The 20,919-nt window shown below is 40.3% G+C and overlaps 1 protein-coding gene across 1 annotated transcript in view; it reads left to right on the plus strand.

Moving 5' to 3' along the window:
• The window catches only part of RYR3 (ryanodine receptor 3), a 518,939-nt gene that overhangs the window by 377,440 nt on the left and 120,580 nt on the right, over positions 1 to 20,919 (plus strand). Inside the window, exons 40-43 of the mRNA XM_081292880.1 lie at positions 218 to 347; positions 1,469 to 1,572; positions 7,828 to 7,963; positions 19,682 to 19,862. Coding sequence (XP_081149006.1) covers positions 218 to 347; positions 1,469 to 1,572; positions 7,828 to 7,963; positions 19,682 to 19,862 — 551 coding nt within the window. The remainder of the gene's footprint in view (positions 1 to 217; positions 348 to 1,468; positions 1,573 to 7,827; positions 7,964 to 19,681; positions 19,863 to 20,919) is intronic.

Below are 20,919 nucleotides of genomic sequence, written 5' to 3' on the forward strand. Positions count from 1 at the left end.
TAGCTCTTAATATTTTTAGAAGCCTCTTCTTTGGAGTCCTCCATTCTCTGTCCCTTCTATGAGTAAGTCTTGGGGAGAGGGGAAGGAAAAAAGAAATTTCATTTTCCAAACTCTGCACAGTTTGCAAGGCTTCATCCCCAGACCCTTTGAGGTCAGACTTTTCAGAAAGGCCACATAATAGACCCTTTTCTCTGACACTTCCTACTCCTCCCTACAGATTGCTTTCCCAAAGATGGTTGCTAGCTGCTGCCGCTTCCTTTGCTATTTCTGTCGAATTAGCCGGCAAAATCAGAAGGCCATGTTTGAGCATCTAAGTTACCTGCTAGAGAACAGCAGCGTGGGCCTAGGTATGTAAGTCATGTTATAACTTCCTATTCGGACCTGGAGGTTGTGCTCCCCCTACTGACCAATTAGGAGATAAGGGAAAGAAGCCTCTCGCTTCTTTAAATGCAAAAGGAGACCCTGCCTGTTCTAAAGAGAAGTGCATAAAAAGATGCCTGTACTCTGCAACCTAAGTAGAGATGTCAGCATGGGTGACAGAGTTGTGTTTGCATAGTCACACTTCTCTCTTGGGACCAGTGGCCCATGGGTTTTGAAATGGTGCCTGAAATTGACATATTCTGGGTAGTCTCCTCCCAGCCCACACAGCTGACCAGGAAGCAGGGATAATAAGACCAAGGTCATGGATCTAATCCCAGTCTTGGCAGGTTGGCTGCAGGGTTCATGCCTATCCTATCAGCCAACCAGCAAGCACATCCCTTAGCAGCAAGGCAGACTGGCCAAGAGCCATTGTGGATAAACAGTGTGAGTCCATCACCACCACTAGAAAAGCAGCTCAATACATATGCTTAGCTTACTGTTCTGGATGGAAATCAAATGGATCTGTAGAATACACAAATACATGCCTGGAAATCTGAAATATGTTTCCTCTATTTACCAAATGCAACCTCAGGCTACCAACCTTTTTTTTTAAATGCCACCTAATAGGAGTTTTTCTAAAGTTTAATCTAAGAGCCAAGCAAACTTAAGAAAACTCGAAGACAGCATTGGTAACCTAGTGGAGCTAGATGAAATAATGCTGTTTTAGGTTATTTTTAAACTCCAAAATCATGTCCAAATCATTTGGGCTTAATTGGTCAAGTGCTAGCTGAGTCTTTTGAGTGATCACCAAACGGGCAACCCTACAAAATTTTGTTCAGAAAGGCTCTTGAGAACATGTTGCCCCCGCTGATCCTGTGGACTGATTTTCTAGTAATCTGTACTCATAATCTGTAATGAGACTGTGGGGAGAGAGGATAACAAACAGCTACTCTTAAGTTGGGCAGACTGCCCTGTGGAAACGGGAATGTGGACCAGGTTTCAGTGGATTTGCTGCCCTCTGCTGCCTGCTGGTGTGCACTGTAATCACAGCTCTGAGCTGGGTGGCCTTTTTTGCCTGTCCATTTCTGTTCCTTCTCTCCTTCCTCAGCCTCCCCATCGATGAGGGGGTCCACCCCACTGGATGTAGCAGCCTCCTCCGTGATGGACAACAACGAGTTAGCACTGGGCTTGGAGGAACCAGACCTCGAGAAGGTAACTGGCCCTTGGGGAAGCAGTGTGTCATTCTCGTCTATCTATAGGGCCAGCCAAGTGGAGAAAAAGCAGACCAAAGTCAGAGTTTCCATCAGAGCCTCTTATCTTAGTGTACTTGCTGCAAACATGCGGTATAATATGAGTATATGACAGGAGCACAGTAATTAGGACCAAAGGATCTCCTGTGGGCAGTGAGGCCAGCTTCATAGACACGAATGTGGGCATTTATGTTCTTTGCATGTGGCAGCCCAGCCTCACTGGTCTATGTGGAGCATCACCAGATCCCTATGCCTCCTGACAAAGTTCTTGGGCATCTAATTCATAAGTTAACATTTAAAAGAAAGAAGCGACCTGACAAAAAGTTGCATAATCAATGTTTTTTCTGAGTACAGAACAGAAAAACTGAGCTGCCCTCTATTGAGATTGTGAATGGAGTTCCTCATGGTGGTGACTGGGGACTGACCCCTACATCTCTACCCATCCTTCTCATGGAACTGTCCTTGACTAGATAGCTGGCAAGAATGACACTGAGGGCTGAGGATATAGCTCAGTTGGTAGAGTGCTTGCCTCACATGCACAAGGTCATGGGTTCAATCCCCAGCAACACACACACAAATTATTTAAAAAAAAAAAAAAAAGAATGACACTGAACTTTGTTTCTTTGCACAATTTTTATTGGTGCAATGTAGTTGTCCATAATGGTCTATTGTTATATATTCATACATGCACACAATATAACCATACAACTTGGCCAATGTCACTCCCAGCACTTCCCCTGTCCCTCCCTTCATCACATCTCCTGGTCCCTTTCCTCTACTGAACTCTGATTTTCGTGAGATCTCTGTCCCCCACCTTTCTTTTTCTTTTTCCTCTTTAGCTCCCACATAGGAGAAAAAAACATATGACATAGGAGAAAAAAACATCCTTGACATTCTGAGTTTAGCTTATTTCACTTAACATAATGGCCTCAAGTTCCATCCATTTTCCTGCAAACAATATGATTTCACTTTTCTTTATGGATGAATATATATACTCTATTATGTTTATATCCCACATTTTCTTTATCCATTCATCCATTGATGGACACCTAGTTGATTTCATTGTTTGGCAATTATGAATAGTGCTGCTATAAACATGGGTATGCATGTATCATTATAGTATGATGACTTAGATTTTTTGGATACATACTGAGGAGTTTTATACCTGGGTCATATGGTGCTTCCATGCCTAGTCCTTTTTTTTTTTTTTTGCTTTTTTTTTAAATATGTTTTTATTCTAATTAGTTATATATGACAGTAGAAAGCATTTAGATACATCATACGTAAATGGAGTATAACTTCTCATTCATTTCCTTGTACATGATGTAGAGTTATACAGGTCATATAATCATATATGCACATAGGGTAATAATGTCCAATTAATTCTATAATTCCTACCCCCTGCTCCCTTCCCTCCCCCTCTGTCTATTCCCTCTATTCTCCCCCTACATTTATTATTATTAGCACTCTCATATCAGCCATGCCTACTCATTTTCATAGTGGTTGTACTAATTTACAATCCCACCGACAGTATAAAAGTGTCCCTTCTCCTCCACATCCTATCCAGCATTTATTATTGTTTGACATTGTACTTTCTAAGTGTGAAGGAGAGCAACCTAGTGGGGGGCAAGAAGGAGGCTGGACAGTGAAAGGTCATCATCTACTGTATAGTGGGTTCAAGAGCCTGAGGGAGAAGAACATTTCACCCTGACCAGGAGGTCAGGAAGGTTACTCAGAAAAAGTGATGACCAAGGGATAAGGACAGGCCTGTTAGCCACATTTTGGGGAAAGTGTCCAGGAGTATTGGGGCTCTGCAAGGAGAGCACCATACACTGGAGAATCAGACTATGACTGAAGCACAGAGTACCTGAGAGCATGGCAAGAAACAGGCAGAGCATAAGGAATTGGGCTTTGTCAACAGTAGGATTCCCACCCAAGCAGAGCCACTCTGTGCTGGGCACACTCTCAGTCCTCCCCACAGTTAACTCATGTGACCCTCAGAACAAACCTTTTTATTATCACCCAGTTATGGGCAAGGATACAGAGGCAAAGAGATGAGATAATGTCCTGTGTGTCTTGGAATAAGCGGTCCCTGTCATATTATAGGGCCTCACTAGAGAACCAAAGCAATGGAAATCGCTGGAGAGTTCCAGGCAGGGCAGCAAGGCAGCACAATCTGTGCTTTAGCAGACACATCCTGATTTGAGTAAGAACTGACTACAACAGAAACAAGATTTCAGGCAAGGAGAAAGGTTAAGAGAGACTGCAGTCACCTAAGCACAAGATGGTGCTGGCTTCAGCTAATCTTGACATGGTGGACATAAGAAGGGCTTGAGTCCATGGGACTTTTAAGAGGACAAACAGTGGCCATTGATCAGACCGAGCCCGCCAGTTGTTCCTCCTAAGGAAAATAGGAGGTGGAGCAGATTTGAAGAGGCAGGGATGAGTTGGCTTTTGGTTGTAACATGTGTGAAGTTCCCTGAGGCTCTCCCAGATGACAATGTCCAGTGGGAAGTTGACTACATACTTCTAAAGCTCAAGAGTACTCTCTAAGCTGCAGATAGAGCTCATGGGTGGCAACTAGGGCCCTATGAGTAGATGAGATCCTTTCAGCGGCCAGCCTGGAATAAGAAGAGAAACACAGGTAGGCCTAAGCTCTAAGGACCACTAGTTTGTAAGGAAGACACCTATGAAAAAAACATGAGCAGGTGAAGAGGTTGAAGAAAGCCCAGAAAATGGGTCTGAGAAGCTGAGCAGGAAATATATATATACACATATTTTTTTTCTTCTTCTAAACAGTGAATGTGAAGAGGCTCAGACAAGACAGGTTGAGGAATAAGAGGAAGTAGGTGTCTCTTGATTAAATTATTACCACAGCAGGCGGCCTTTATCTGGCTGAGATAGCCACATAGGTGATGTAGATAATGTCATTGCCACTCATGAAGGTCCTGTTGGTTCAGCCTTGGCAGGGAATCCCTGTCCAGGCTGCAGAAACATGTTCCATCTATTAGGATAAGATGATAATTACCCACCAGTAATTTCCTAAAGTGTTTGCCTTAGAAAATTCCGTTTCAAATGCAGTTAACTAATAATTACTGAGGGCCCACCCTAAACCAGGCAGATAAAATACCTGTATTTCTGCATCTGACTTCTCCCAGGAGAAGAGCTTCTGTTGTGATATGAGGCTATACTAGTTTTCCAAGGCAGCCATAATCAAGTTCCACGGACTGGGTGGCTTCAACATTAGAAATTTAGTGTCTCAGATTTCTGAAGGCTAGAAATCAAACAGGGTGTTAGCAGATTGTTTCTTCTTTCCTTGGTTTGCAGATGGCCAGCTTCCCTACATCCTCATAAGCCTTTGCTCTGCATGTAAGCATTCCTCATGAGGTTTTGTATGCCCAAGTTTCCCCTTCATGTAAGGACACCACCCTAACATAATCACCTCTTCAAAGCCCTCATCTCCGAATGCAGTAACATTTTGAAGTACAGGAAATTAGGGCTTCAGCATATAAATTGGGGGATGGGGGCACAGGGGTTTGTCTTTGAATTTTGTTCTTTAGGGTCTTGGCAATATCAAAGAAAAATGTTGTTTAAATGTGTTTTAGGCAGCTTGTTTGCTGCTGTGACTAAAAGACCTGACCAGAACAATTTTAGGGGAGGTAAAGTTTATTTGAGGGCTCACAGTTATTAAGGTTTCAGTCCATAAACAGCCAATTCCATTCCTCGGGGCTCAAGGTGAGTCTGAATATCATGGCAGAAGAGTGTGATGTAGGGAAGCAGCTCATATGATGACCAGAAAGCAGAGAGCGAGATTAAGCTCAGCTCATCAAATATATACCCCAAAGGCACATCCCAATGACCCTCCAGCCGCACCCTATCCACCTTCAGTCACCACTCAGTTACTCCCTTCATGGGGATTAATTCACTGATTGGGTTAATGCTCTCATAACCCAATCATTTCTCCTCTAAACATTCTTGAATTGTCTCATACATGAGCTTTTGGGGGATAGCTCACTTCCAAACCATAACAAAATGATAATAGTTTGGGGCACAAAAAAATGTAAGCAAAAGCATTTTTATTATTTTGTCAAATTCAGTGAACATCGATCGCTGTTCGATCTAATTGAGTCCCTAATAAAATATTAAGTTAAAAGGTGAAGTCAGAAAAAGAATAGGTTTATTGAGTTTGTCAAATATGATTTTTATCAATGTGTCAGCATTTCCTTCCATTTTGATGGCATAATGGAATCACCCTATTTTTGAAAATTCTGTTATGAACAGTTCCAGTCCTTATCACTTAGGGTTGATTGTAGTAAGCTCTCCTGGCTCCAAGAGGAATAAGTGAAAATGATCAGAAGAAATTTTTAGAAGTTGCTCCTCTAGGTCCCACAGCTTGTGCCAAAGGGACACTGCCTACCCCCATACAAACACCCCAAGATGCAAACTCTGTGCCATTGGTTTTGTGCATAATAGTTGTTCCCTCAATGCTGTGTCTACTCGTGGTCTCTATTTCTAGTGGAATAGACTTTAGTCAAATGCTAGTATTCATACATTTAAAGGGCAATTAAAAAAAAAAAACTTAAGTGTTTTGTTAAAAGCAGCTAACGGGTCTCCTATAACAATGCTGTAGCACAAGGATTTGAATTTCGTACCCACTTCAGTCTCTATTCATCTTTTAAAATGATACTGCTCAACAAAGATGCTGAGCCTCCCATGGAGGATGTAAGATGTGATGAGTAGAGGCGAGGAAGCCAGAAGAGGGCAGTGTAGGGATGATGGGCAGGTGGGACATCTGAAAAGAAGGATGAAGTCTGCTGCTCCGTGTGTAAGTGGTTAGGTTGGCTCAGCTCGGCCCCACCGACTTGTATTTGTTCTAATGTTGGAAAATTATCCAGGTTGGTATGAAGGAAAGGACTTCCATTGATCACAAGAAAAATTAGGTCTATTAGTATTGAACACCAACCCTACCCCAACGTATGAACAGACATACACACGCTTTATTTTCCTGCCAGTAAAAGGTTCTGCACCTGTAGTCCTGAAAATTCAGGACCCCTGACTACATAGGGCCCGCCCATTATTCAGTGGCCTTGCAATACCACAGCCAAATGAATGTGGCCACTGGGTTCTACAAAGGGCTCTTCTCGTATCTTTCAATATGCACATTATTTAGGCTTATTTTTAAATGCCAATTCCCCATTGCATGAACAACAACAACAAAAAAAAAAAAAAAAAAAACCTAGGAACTGACATAACAATTATAATCAATCTTATTGATTATTTGGCAACAAGTGGATTAAAGGTTCTTCTTACAAACCTACTGAATTATTTACTTTAAAAGTCTTGGGTGTTCCCTAGCTTCTAGGGAATGAAAGACCTTTTAGTTCCCAGAAGTACAGGCCTCATAGCTATCTCATAAAAACTCAGGCACTTTTTTTTTGCCTTAAATATATATGCATGGAGTTTTTCCCAATTTTTTTATTGTAGTGAAAATACATATGATACAAATTTTACTATCTTAACTATTTTTAAGTGACCAGTTCAGTGGCATTAAACTCTTTTATATGCAACCATAGCTACTATCCATCTCCGTAATTTTTTCTACATTATAAAATTGAAACTACCCATTTAGCACTAACTCCCTGTTCCTTCTTCCCATAGCTCCTGGCAATGACCATTCTACTTTCTGTCTTTATGGTTCTGACTACTCTAACTACCTCATATAAGCAGACAAGTGTAGTATTTGCCTTTTTTATGACTGGCTTATTTCACTTAGCATATGTCCTCAAGTTTAACCTCTGTTGTAGAGTGTGTCAGCATTTCCTTCCAGCTTAAGGCTGAATAGTACTGCAATGCATGTATATATCACATTTTGCTTATCCATTCATCCTTCAATAATCACTCAGGTTGCTTCTACAGTTTGGCTATAGCAAATACGCTGTTTTGAATACAGGGCTCTGAGACCCTGCTTTTAATTCTTTGGGGTATATACCCTGATGTGGAATTACTGGATCACATGATAATTCTATTTTCAATTTTTTGAGGAATCACCATACTGTTTTTCATAGTAGCTCCACCACTTTACATTCCCACCAGTGGTGCCCAAGGGCTCTCTCTTTCCTCACCAACACTAAGTCTTTGCTGTTACCTTTTTCTTTTTTTTTAATATAGTAGCATAACAGGTGTTCATGGACATTTACTTTTGTACTGTTCTTGGCAGGTGGTGACCTACCTGGCAGGCTGTGGCCTACAGAGCTGCCCCATGCTTGTGGCCAAAGGATACCCTGACGTTGGCTGGAACCCCATTGAAGGGGAACGCTATCTGTCCTTCCTGAGGTTTGCCGTCTTCGTGAACAGTGAGTCCCATATTTTCTGTCCCTTTTATACCCAGACTGGCAAAATCACACATACGTATAAGGAAAAAAGGGGTCATTTTCATTGCTTCCTGTTGATAAATATGAGAGGTTGTATAGGGGCTTGGCAACATGGACAGAGATCGATGTTTTTAAAAAGTGGAGTAAGTCAGAACTGAAAAGCTTCAAGGGAGAAGCTCATATCCTGTTGAAAAGATAAAGATACATCTTTATGCAGGAGCTGATGGTGGAGAGGATCTCTTTTTTTATACATGTATATTTTTATTTTGTTTGTTTATTTTTGTGTGATGCTGAGTATCGAACCCTCACATGTGTGAGGCAAGCACTCTGTCACTGAGCCACAATCCCAACCCTAGAGATGATCTTTGAAGGGTCATGTTTCCAAGATTCTCTGAGAGAATCAAGCCAGACAAGGATCAAGAGTAAATCCAGAGACAGAGTCCTGAGCTATAATCCAGGTCCAGCAAGAAACCGTGCATGGGCTTGGACTTGTCACCTCTGTCTACTTCTTACACTATCAGCAAATGAGGGGCTTTTATTAATAAATCGTCTCAACTATTTCAGAGAGCTAAATACACATGATTCTCCAGATCCCTAGAATATTGGATGTGTGGACGGACAGATGGATGGAAGGGTGGGTGGACAGGCCAATGAAAAAAATTAAAAATAACTAAATAAGTGTAAAAGGTAAAACAAAATTTTTCACCCCCCAAATAGTATTCTTCTCAGTAGAAATCACTTTCTATTTGCAGTGAATTCCAGCACTACCAAAATTCTTTAGTTTAAGCAGAATAATGTGCTAAATATTATATAAAATGAGCAGACTAGTTTCTTGAAAAGGTACCTCATCTATCAGGATGTTGTTATAGTAATAATTCACTCATATTTGCGCTTGTTATAGTCCTTGTCCCTTCTCTGTTTTGGGTTCCAGGCTAATGAATCCTTCTGGCCTGGTTAAGTGCTCTCAAAGGGGGATTGCAGCTAGTAGAAAATCATGCCAATTGTTCTAAGAATTTATCTCAAAATATATTGGTGTGATGTGATTATTTTATCCACATGTGCTTTTCTTGTCTCCCTCCATTCCCATCCCACATGCTTACTCTCTTGTGTATATCTCTCTACCACCATACTGCTTCTTTTTTGTTAATTTTTTATATGATAGAATGCATTACAATTCATATTACACATATAAAGCACAAATTTTTCATACCTCTGGTTATGTACAAAGTATATTCACACCAATTCATGTCTTCACACATGTACTTTGAATAATGATGTTCATCACATTCCACCATTATTTCTAAACCCATGCCCCCTCCCTCCCGCTCCCACCCCTCTGCCCTATCTAGAGTTCATCCAATCCTCCCATGCTCCCCGTCCCTACCCCACTATAAATCAGATTCCTTATATCAAGGGAAACATTCAGCATTTAGTTTTTTGGGATTGGCTAACTTCATTTAGCATTATATTCCCCAACTCCATCCATTTACCTGCAAATGCCATGATTTTATTCTCCTTTGTTGCTGAGTAAAATTCCATTGTGTATATATACCACATTTTTTTATCCATTTATCTACTGAAGGGCATCTAGGTTGGTTCCACAGTTTAGCTATTGTGAATTGTGCTGCTATAAACATTAATGTGGCTATGTACCTGCAGTGTGCTGTTTAAAGGACTTTAAAACACCACACTGCTTCTTAATTTGAATGATTTCCATTTTCCTGGGGCTTCCCCTGTCCCGACTGGATTACAACCTTTGAGATGCCTTTGTTTTATTCCCATGGACTCTCAGCCAGGTTCCTTATCAACTGCCTCCTGCTTCTCTCTACATGTTCTTCACTGCAGCTTCCCATATTGATCACATCTTTGCTAAATTGCTTTGTTCTCTTCAGGGCAGTTCTAGAATATTCTCTAATAATCTGTTCCACTTCCTATCCAAATAATCATTTCAGAATTGACACAGTTATAACAATATAGAGACACATTTTTGAGTGTGTGAAATGAATATTAAGAATTCATACATCTCACTAAATTATGTAAATAGACTGTATGGCAGACAAACTAGAACAAGATGAACCTATTTATCTAGGCCACCTTCACAGTCATGTCAAGAGTTTTATTTAGTGGAAATGTGGATATGAGTTTGAAGGTAAATGAAACCACTGGCTATACCCCATCTGTATTGCCCAAATTCCAGCACTTGCTTTTGCTAGTTGGATACAACCATATGGAACTCAACTCTATACCAAATGTTTTATCTGCCCCCTTTACTTTCAGGTATTTTTATATCTTTTTAACATAGTCTCTATAGTACAGTTTTAGAATGCAATTACAATTGGCCCATCAGTGGGCAGATATATGCATTTTAATTTAAAGTTTAGTGTACCTCTAAAATATAAAGACCATATTTGGTTTTGGCAAAGGAATTCAGGTTCTGCTTTCAAAGAATTTATAGTATTTTGAGGGAAGTATACATTGACAGAGATCACTGTTTTAAAAAAGTGAAGTAAGTCAGGGAGAACTGAAAAGCTTCAAGAAGGGAAACTCATATCCTGTTGAAAAGATTGGACAAGTCTTCATGGAGGAGCTAAAGTTAGAGATGATTTTGAAAGTTCAAGTTTCCAGATACAGAGATACAGAGAGTTTATCTAATCAGACAGCAGCACATTCAGTGGCCTGAAGGCTAAAGCATACTGTTCTCAGGAAACAGTGGTTTGTCAGTCCCGAGGGTGGCTATGTGGATGGCAGTGGTCAAAATCGGGACTTAAAAGGTAGCTAGATGGCTATAATTGCAGGCAGGACATAAATGCAAAGCTGAAAAAGTTTAGTATTGATCTGCTATGTGGAGAACTGGGAAACCTTTTTAACAAAAGAGAGACTTATGGGTACCACTGACAGCTTCTGTGCTCAGGTTGTAACAAATTATAACAGTGAGGGTAGGAATAGACTCCAGGAGATGATATCCAAAAGAAAGTATAGACAAGATTCATAGGGCTGGATGGTGATAATAATGAGATGCCAAGCTTGGTGTGTTGAGAGAAAAGTAGCAAAATTCACATTCTAGCTTAGAGATTTGAGGGTAGGAAGAAAATAAATAAGGAGAATGTGGTTTGGGATGAAGCACAGTAAACTGAGTTTCTGTCAATCATATTGATTTTACAGCGACAATACTCAAATAGAGGCTTCCCTAATTTGGTTGTTAGGATAGAAATCAATCAGTCAACAGATGGATACTGAATAGATTTGTAGACCATTTATAGTTAAAGTGGTTGAGAGTTTATTGTCACAGAGGCGAGCATGAAAAAGATAGATATGCAGAGTATAAAAACGTATATATTTTTAATACCTACAGGAGGAAGAAGAGTGACTCAATCACAGTAACACAGTAGAGTTTGGACAGGAGAACAGAGGATCAAAATTGGCTCTTTCACCCACTAGCTGTGTGAATTTAAGCAAGTTAGTAAACTTTTCCTAGCCTCGGTTCTTTTTTTTTTTTTTTTTCACATAAAACAGTAATAGCATCTACCTTACAAAGTCATTGTGAAACTTAAATGAAATAATTCATGGAAAACTAAGATTAACACAGTGACAGAAACATAGTAATCTGAAATTATGTTAATTATTATTGTCCATAACCTTTACAAGTAAATAGATTTGGGGGGATCTCCAAGTTTTTATACCTAAGAGATCATTGAAAAGGATATTCTGGCTACTTTTATGGCCTCTGCTCAGCAGAACAGATCCTCTGCTCATCATTGAAAGATAAAGTTGGTATGGGGGAATCACAGTAGAAGACAAAATAATGTTTGTGGTGGTTGATGGTGAATGATAGTGGGTTTTCTCATAATGAGTGATGAATGGTAATGGTAGTGATGGTTGGATATTATGGTTGGGTGGTGGTCATAGCAGGTCATGGGAGTGATCAAGGTAGGTGATGGAAAGCAATGGTAGATGTGATAATGGGTGGTAATGAATGACTATAGGGGTGGTTATAGTTTGTGGGAAGGAAGATAACAGCTAACACACTGAACATTGACCATGTGTTGGGCACAGTTCAAAGCACTTTTACATGTATTAACTTTCTTAAATCATACAACAATCCAGTGGCATAGTATGTTAGTCTCTTTGGGCTGCTATAACAAAACACCATTGATGAGACATCTTATAAACAACAGAAACTTATTTTTCACAGCCTTTAGAGGTTGGAAAGCCCAAGATCAAAATCACTGGCATAGTAGATGTCTGATGAGGTTCCTGGTTCATATGTGGCACTGTCTATCCGTGCCTTTCCATGGTAGAAAGGGCAAGACAGCTCTCTGGGATTCTTTCATAATGCCATTCATGAGGGCTTCATTCTCATGACCTAACTTCCTCCCACCTTTAAATACCATCACCTTGGGGATTAGCAGTTCAACATATGAATGTGGGGGGGCCCACAAACATTTCAGACCATAGCAGGTAAGTAAAATTGTCTTTATCTTTTTATAGATGGATCCCCTGAAACTCAGAGGGGTTAAATGCTTTGTCCAGAGTCATATAGGGAGGAGGACACAAAGTCAGGATTTGAGCCAAAACAGTTTGACACCAGAGACCTTCCCAGCACTGTCTCCCTGATAAATAAAGAGAAGTAGTATTCTCTACTTAGAACCTGTCAAAATTTTTGGCATTATTTAATTATTTTTAAGTGCCAATTTTTTTAGCAAAAACATTTCTAAGAACCAATCAAAAGCTTTTGCTATATCAAAATAATAAATATGCAATTTCCTTCTAACATTATTTTACAAGTATCTCTTAATGTTTTTGGAAAAATATTTTCAAACAAGATTTACCTTTAAAAAAAAACTTCCTAAAGCAAGTCATTGTTTCCATATATATATTTTATGAACCCACTGAGAAGCCTTGGGCTGCATTTAACTCTGGGAGTAATGAAACCAAGAAGCTCCTAGTTACCTGGCAATGGCAAACTGTGTAGCCAGGCTACACACAGATGTGTCTGTGACAATTCCTTTTCTAATGTAGCTTCTCACAAGGGACAGGTTTCCTCCTAGTCTGCACAAAGGGGAAGTTATTCTGTGCTTTCTTAGAGACCTTGGCATGTTTTAGTGATATCTCCCCTAGACCATAAATTCACATGTGAGGAACATACTGTTTTGCAGCTTTGAATCTGCATACCCAGGCAGATTTATAACCAGTGGCCATAACTTGGGCATCTGTCAGTGACATGCAAAGAGTTACATGAGAGACTATGAGAAGTGATGTTCAGGCCCTAGAAGTGCTGCCCTGAAGCAGGAAACCAAGCAGATACAAGAAGAATTATCAGAAGCAAGCCTGGAATATACTAAAAACTCCCAACCACACCTACCTATGTAGTGACACATGTGACTGTTGGCATGCCAAGAAAATGCGGTTTATTCGAATCTGGTAAAATTGGTATAGGAATGCATAGGGAAGAAAGTAGGTGTTGAATAACATCTTAAAGAAATGGGGATACATTTTAACAGAGTATAGGGAGATTATAGTGATGGGTGCTTGAGATAGGAGACAGACATCCATTAGGGTCAAGAGTTCAAATTGCCATCTTAAATTTGAAGTTATGTAAAGTATAGATGAGATCATCTATTTCATTTCTGTCCACATATTTGTATTTTTAGGGTCAGAAATAGATATTAATTTGTGGTTGATACTAAAGACTGATGATGGATAGGACTGAAATGTGAAAAACATTTTTTTACTCAAATTTACAATACAGTCAGAAAGATTCAGCAAATTCTGGAAAAATTAGCCAAAGTAAAGAATTTTAAAGTGTTGAAGCTGTATGTGAGCATCATCACAGTGTTGTACTCAGGAGACACTATGAGTACGACACTGTGATGATGTTGTGTATCCTGTTTCCTGCTTGATGTTTCCATTCATGGGCATCTCACGTGTTGTACACGTAGGCCAATGTGGCAAGAGAAGGTAGAATACGATATTATTGATATCATCAAGTGGCTTGGAAGGTTGAGGAAGGATCACAAGTTCAAGGTCAGCCTGGACAACTTAGCAAGACCCTCTCCCAAATTAAAAGATAAAAAGGGCTGGAGGTGTAGCTCAATGATAGAGCATCCCTGAGTTTAATCCCCAGTACCACCACCAAAAAAAAAATAGAATTAAATAGATAGTAAAAATAATATACATAATAGAAAATAAATTCCTCAAATGAAGAACCTAATGGGACCTTATGGACCAGTGTCCAGAGCACCTAAATCAGAAAATCTGGTCTGGATGAAAGGATGTCTGTTTCTTTCACACTGAGTGTATGCTCAGTAGTTCTCCAAAGTTTCTGGGGGGCTCAGTGGTGCTACTAACCAAGTGTCTTGACAGTAGACCCAAATGTCCAGAATCCATGTATATGTGGACTTTATTGATCATTTCACTGATAACAATAGCATGAAACCTGATACCTAAAAAAAAGAATTAAGTATTTAAGCTGAAGCTGAAATGGAAAAAAAAAAAGGAAACCTGCTTTATCAACATTATTCACACAAAATGGTATTATTGTGAGCCTGGTGCTCATCACAAGTTGATCTTCATCAACTCAGAGAAAATACACATATTTATCAGGTGAGCTCTAGTCTATCAGAGCAAGCACACATCAATTCTGACTCCAGGTTTTCATCTCATTCAAGTTTTATTACACATGTTTTTAAAATGCCATGTGACTCAAAGTTTAGACAGTGGGCAAAATTTTAGCCTGGGTCTGTGATTAAATTCCCATCCTCAGAATTCCTAGGCTTCTCCTGTACCAGTCCACCCGTATTTCATTTAGTCCTGTGGCTTTGAGTTCTACACATATGCCTAGGATCCCCAAATGTGCATTCCCAGCTTTGTCCTCTTCACTGAGCCCCAGACTTGTGTATCCTGTTGCCTGCTTGATGTTTCCATTCATGGGCATCTCACATGTTGTACACGTTAGTGATAAATCTGTAACTATCACTCCAAACCTGTTCTTCCCCCAAGAGTCCTCATTTCCTTAACTAGGACTGACAACTTTATAGCTACTCCAGCCAGTTGTCAGGTAGCATTCCTTATTCAGCATTGTGTCTTATCCTCCTATCCACTTCATTAGCAAATTCTCTTGATTGGTTATCGAAAAGATTTCTGAGGTCAGTCTGCTTTTCTCCATCTCCCATCACCATATCCTACTCCAGGCTGTTGTTATCTTCCACCTGAACCACCACACTTACATAGGAACTGAATTCCCTGCTTCTACTCTCACCCCTATTCCAGTCTGTCTCTGTTACATAAGAAAAATTCATAATCTCACTGGCGTGAAATAATAAGCACTTATTTCTTATATATCTGCAAGAGAGTGGAGAGGCACTAAGACAGTTCTGAGGTCTGATCAGATGATTCTGTTCTATTTATCTCATTCTGAGATCCAGGCTTCATGTCTTGTTCATTACTTGTCCCCCATTCCTAGACCAGTGACTAGAGTGTAGTGCGCTCAACAGATGGTTGAATGAATGTGTAAATGGGCAAACAGTTCTGGTTTGCTCTCTATGCTATAATAGTAGTTTATGGACTCAACAGTTTATGGACCTCTCTTCTCAGACTGGAAGGCTCTAAGCTTGTAATGATGGTTCATACAAGTCTCCTGGCACCATATCAAAGTTTGCCTTTTTCCAGAAAACAGGTTTTTGGTCTGACCACCATCCTGCCCTATGAATCTCCCAGTGAATGAGAGTGACTCTAGACTCGTTCATGCTGCCCACCCCACCCCCCTGTGGTAGTGTTATCTTCTACTACACTAGGACTTGATTGGGGAATTTCTTCCTTTGCTTGGGACTAACTCCAATCTGAGGAAATGGACAACCAGGCACTCAGAAGCAGAGGCTGACAATTGTCTGGTAATGCAGTGATGGCTTGTCACCCTCGGTTTTCCTCCCAATCATTCTAAGCCTCTGTCTTGAGTCTCAATAAAGTCTATTCATTTATTTAAAAAATATATTTCAAATGTCTATTTTATGCCAGATGTTAGCAAGAACCTTAAGCACACAGGGCTAAATGATTCAGATGTATGAGCCTGTTCTTATGAAATACACAGTCTAGAGAGAAAAGAAGATACAAAGAATGAGTCCAGGGTATTTGAGACCTTGGGGATCCCACGCTCAAGCTTTTCCTGAGGGACAAAATGAATTTACCTAGTTGCAGAGTTTAAGCCAAGGGAATAGGAAGGAGAACATTCCAGGAAATGGAACTTTGAAACAGAAACTGTAGTTAGAAGGCAGAGTAAGAAATGATGATGAGCTGAAGATAAAATCATTGCATTTCTATTCTTTGTCCCTGTGGTGAGTATGACTGTTTTAACAATGTAAAATGGGAAAATCATTTCCATTTCCATCCACCTGCTCGGGAATGTCAGGGGAAAAGATGGTAATATGAACACAGCATTGAGAACCTTTGAAGAAAGACTGTGAACATTCATGCTGTTATTAAGTTCATTATTTATTTTGGAGCTCAAGCAAAAACATTTTCGTAAGCCCTTGGGCAAAACTAGTTTACCTCAAATCTCTCTCTCCCTTGAAAAATGCCCTCAAGGTCAATATTCAGCTTTTCCAGAGTTGAGTTGGTTAGCATAAAGCTTGCTGAGCTACAGGTAATTAGGAGGAGAATGTTCTTTCTCTGTCCTTCCTACCTTGTAAAGCTTTTGGAAAATTTTTTCCTTGTTTCCCTCTCTAATTAGCAACAAAATTCAGTTTCTTTCTCTTGCAGGGTACGCTCTGCATCCCCCACAGATGTCCAAATCCACGTAATCAAGGGATGGCTTCCTGGTTGGTTGTAGGAGCCAGCCTAATTAGCTTAGCTCTGAAGACATGAAACACAGTTAAAATAAGGCTAATTGGGCAAGTGAATTTCGATAGCAAACTCAACATAGAACCCCTTGTCCGATTTTTCAGCTTCTGTTGCACAGTGTGGTTCCATATCTCCATCACACTCTACAGTGCTGATCCCTGGGGGAGAGTTAAGTCCATCATACTGGCAAAAACTGTGGCTGGCCCACCAGCATTTCCACCAGGTGACTAAAAGAATCACAGCACTTGAATAAGCTTGATTAATAGGGTTGTTTTTGCCTCCATTTTTCACTCCAAAAAATTCAGTTTTAGCTTCATTATTCTTTTAATGAAAAATGACAACCAGGAGGATGGATGGGTATGCTACCTTGTAAGTATTGGGAGCCAGAAACATTTGAAAGTGGTGAACCATTACTTGCATCTATGACTTAAGAGTATATATTTTTAAATATGTTGATTCTCCTGGTCCTTTTATGGAAGTGTCCCTCCTATCAATAAACCATATCAGGTAAAAATGCTGGGTTCAATCAACAGCAAAGCAAGGTCATAAAAGCTGCACAATAACAAGGTATAACGTAGCATCTTCACAAACTGCACAGTATTGTTCAACATTTCCTTGGCTTTTCTCTTGCAAGAATATGTTTATTCTTTCTACCATAACATTATTGTGATTATTTTACCCTGTTAACATCTCCTAATTTTTCTCATATGGATTCTAGTTTAATAAAAAATAATTCTTTTTGATGTTGTGCATTAGATGATATCTGAAGGCAAACTTCTTTACAAAACTTTGAGTCTTTCTGAAATATTGAACTATAAAAAGTAAACTGGTGAGCTGTTTAACTTTAGGTTAATGAAACTTCTCTTGGTATATGATTGCAATCTTGAATTTTGCCTGCAGTGCAGAAGGTTAGGTGGTAAAAGAGGATGTCAACAAGAGAGGCTCTGGGACAGGATTGCAGCTGTGGTTTAAGGTGGGTGCTGCAGGGCTGGTGACACATTAGGTGTGCTCATATGTAAGGGATGGGCCCAAAGTAATTTCAAGCACTTGGACAGCAAGCTCAGACCCTCCATGCTTCTGGACATGATGGAACTAATGTCTTCTTATGGATTAGACTAACGAACTCTCTGAAACTAGAAAGGGTATGAGTATCTTAACAGGGCCAATGAGATCATGCAGTGTGCATTCTAGCTAAAATGCTAGAATGAGGAGCCAGGTGTTTTGGGCTTTCCATTCTGATGTTCTAATCACAATATTTCTAAGTTGATTCATAAATATTTCCTTTAATCATAATTTAAATTGATATAATGATTTTAAAATAGGTAAATTATTTGATTCTCCCTCCAAAAAATGAAGCCTAATTCTTCTGCCTTTAATGTGAGCTGGACTTAGTGAATCACTTCTAATGAATAGAATGTAGCAAAATAGTGATAGATTACCAAGTTGCTAAAAGCACTACCACATATGCCTTACTCTTCTTGGATCATTTACTCTGTGGGAAGCCAGCTTCCATGTCAATGATGACATTCCAGAAGCCCTAGGAAGAGCCCAATATGGTAAGGAATTGAGGCCTGCACCCAACATCCAGCAAGCAACTGAGGCCTCCTGCCAACAGCCATGTGTATGAGCTTGGAAGCTGATACTCCAGTCCCAGACCCGCCCACAGAAGACTGTAACCCTGGCCAACCCTGTGAGGGCAGCCTCAAGGGCCCAGACCAGGACCACCCAGCTTAGTCACTCCCAAATTCCTGACCTAGGGAAACTGAGACAACAAATACTTAGCTTTAACCTGCTAAGGTTTGAGGTATTGTTTTGCACAAGAATATATAATACAATAGCCTATGACAATGCAAACGCTATTTGGGTGTGTGTGTGTGTGTGTGTGTGTGAATAAACATAAATTTTTATATATTTGTATAGAACAAATATATATCAATTCATATCAATATCAATCTGATAATAAACACTATGATTTAGAAAAAAAAACTTTTCTTCAGGTTTATCTAATATGCAATCCCAAAAAGGTTTTGCCTTTGACTCTTGGCTCAGGGATTAAATTCTCACACAAAAGTTAGAATTTCTCCTGAGACGGAAGGTATGTTTTATGTTGTTTTAACTGTAAAACTCTCTAAATGCAAGTATTAGGTTTGGCAAACCATGACTATCCCTCCCTGAGTATTCCAGTTCCACTACTTAATCACCTGTTCAAGAAATGAGACCCTGTCTGTTTTCTATGATTCATCCAAATAGAAATGACAACAGAACACAGTTCTCCGACCTTTTACCTTATGTCAGACATTTATAGGAATAACCAAGAAAACTTCCCCCAGTAGATTCTTTATCTGGATAGATAATTTCAGAAATGCCTTCAAGCCTATCCATACAAACCTGGCTGTTCTAGGGTACACACTAGACTGTATGACGGTAATAGTGTCATAAGCTAACATGTCACCTCCCTAGAGTTTAATTGAGCCATACCAGCTTGAGTTGTCACCTTATCTCCTTTCAAGGAAGGGAGCAAATTGATATCTCCTCGTGGAGTTAATAAAGATGTAAAGCTATTTTTTCTGAGTCACTCATGATTGAACCGTTAGTAGACTCAGTAATATATTACTAGCCTTCTGAGATCTAAATATAGTGAAATGATCTCAGTGGTTCAAAATCCTGAGCCGAAGAGGAAAATTCTATGCTATCATAAAGATCTTTCTGATCTTCAAATAGATATTGACCTTGGCAGTATTTCCTCATAGACTTAAGACTCAGAAACAAGCTGAATGACATGTACTGCTCAGCCAGCTCCTCGACTGGGAATAACTTCTGGGGTGCCCTTTCCAGTGAGAAGGAAACGGTGCCTCTCTTCCTTAGGTGAGAGTGTGGAAGAGAACGCCAGCGTGGTGGTTAAGCTGCTCATCAGACGCCCAGAGTGCTTTGGCCCAGCCCTGCGGGGTGAAGGAGGAAACGGCCTGTTGGCAGCCATGCAGGGCGCCATCAAGATCTCTGAGAATCCGGCTCTTGACCTCCCATCTCAGGGATACAAGAGAGACGTGTAAGTGAAAGCAGTTGCCTTCTTCAGGATATGGTGAGTGAGCTCCCAAACACTGTGAACACCCAGCTGATTAAAACAGTATCAAAAACTTGCCTCTGTAGAAAATGCATAGATTTTTTTCTTTACAGTCATTGTTAAAAGACTTAAAATCCCTTTGTCAAGTGCATAATCGTCTTGACTCTTCCAGCAAGCCTAGTGGAGTGTCTTTACCTTCTATACCGACTCCACTGGCCTCAACGGGCACATCCCCGAGGCAGCAGCCCCTTCTGGCCTCCACTGCCCCTCCCTCCAGCCTCACCACTAGAGGAAGCTGTGTGGAGGCTGAAAGGCCTGGACCAAGGTGACAATCATTGTCTAATCCAGCGCACTTCCTTCAGTACTTTGACCTGCAAGGTCTCACCTGTCACTTGTAAAAGCATTGCCGCCTTCTCCCTCTTCTGGAAGGATGAGGATTACTCAGAAAAGTGTTTCTATTTGATTCCTTGGTGGGAGGCATCACAGATTATGAAAAGTCATACAATTAACAACCTTGGCATTGAAAGGTGAAGGGTACAGTGGGTAGATTATCTGATCACCTTGTCACTGTCCCCTGTCAAGTCTTATGATCACTTCCCTTTCTTTGTCACAGCCTCTAGATTAGACCCCAGAATCTACAGAATGGGTATAACCCAGCAGAGGTAACTTTCTCCAGGCAGTTGGCTTTTTTCTTTGTCATCAGTTCTGGTAGATGACCTGGTAGACTAGAAAGAACCCAAAATATGTGCCTATCCCACTTCCTCATGTAACATAAGGGGAAACTGAGGCCCAAAGTCATGTTGCTTGTTAGCACAGCAGGACATGGACTTAGCCCTCCTGACTCCCTGGCCAATGGGACTTTGCATATATGCAAGGAGGAAGAGGGAGTGAATGGTGGGCAGCATCTGAACTTGTGCCTGAAAGTTCATGGGCTCCTAGGGATGCCATGGGCAAGTATTTAGGTCCTTTGAGCTTAATGAATAAACAATATCAACTTGTAAAGATATGAGAGGTTCCAAGGGAAATTTGAGCAGAGTGCGTG

The sequence above is a fragment of the Spermophilus citellus genome, assembly GCF_964194105.1.
Source record: "Spermophilus citellus genome assembly, chromosome: 4".
Taxonomy (NCBI): Eukaryota; Metazoa; Chordata; class Mammalia; order Rodentia; family Sciuridae; genus Spermophilus; species Spermophilus citellus.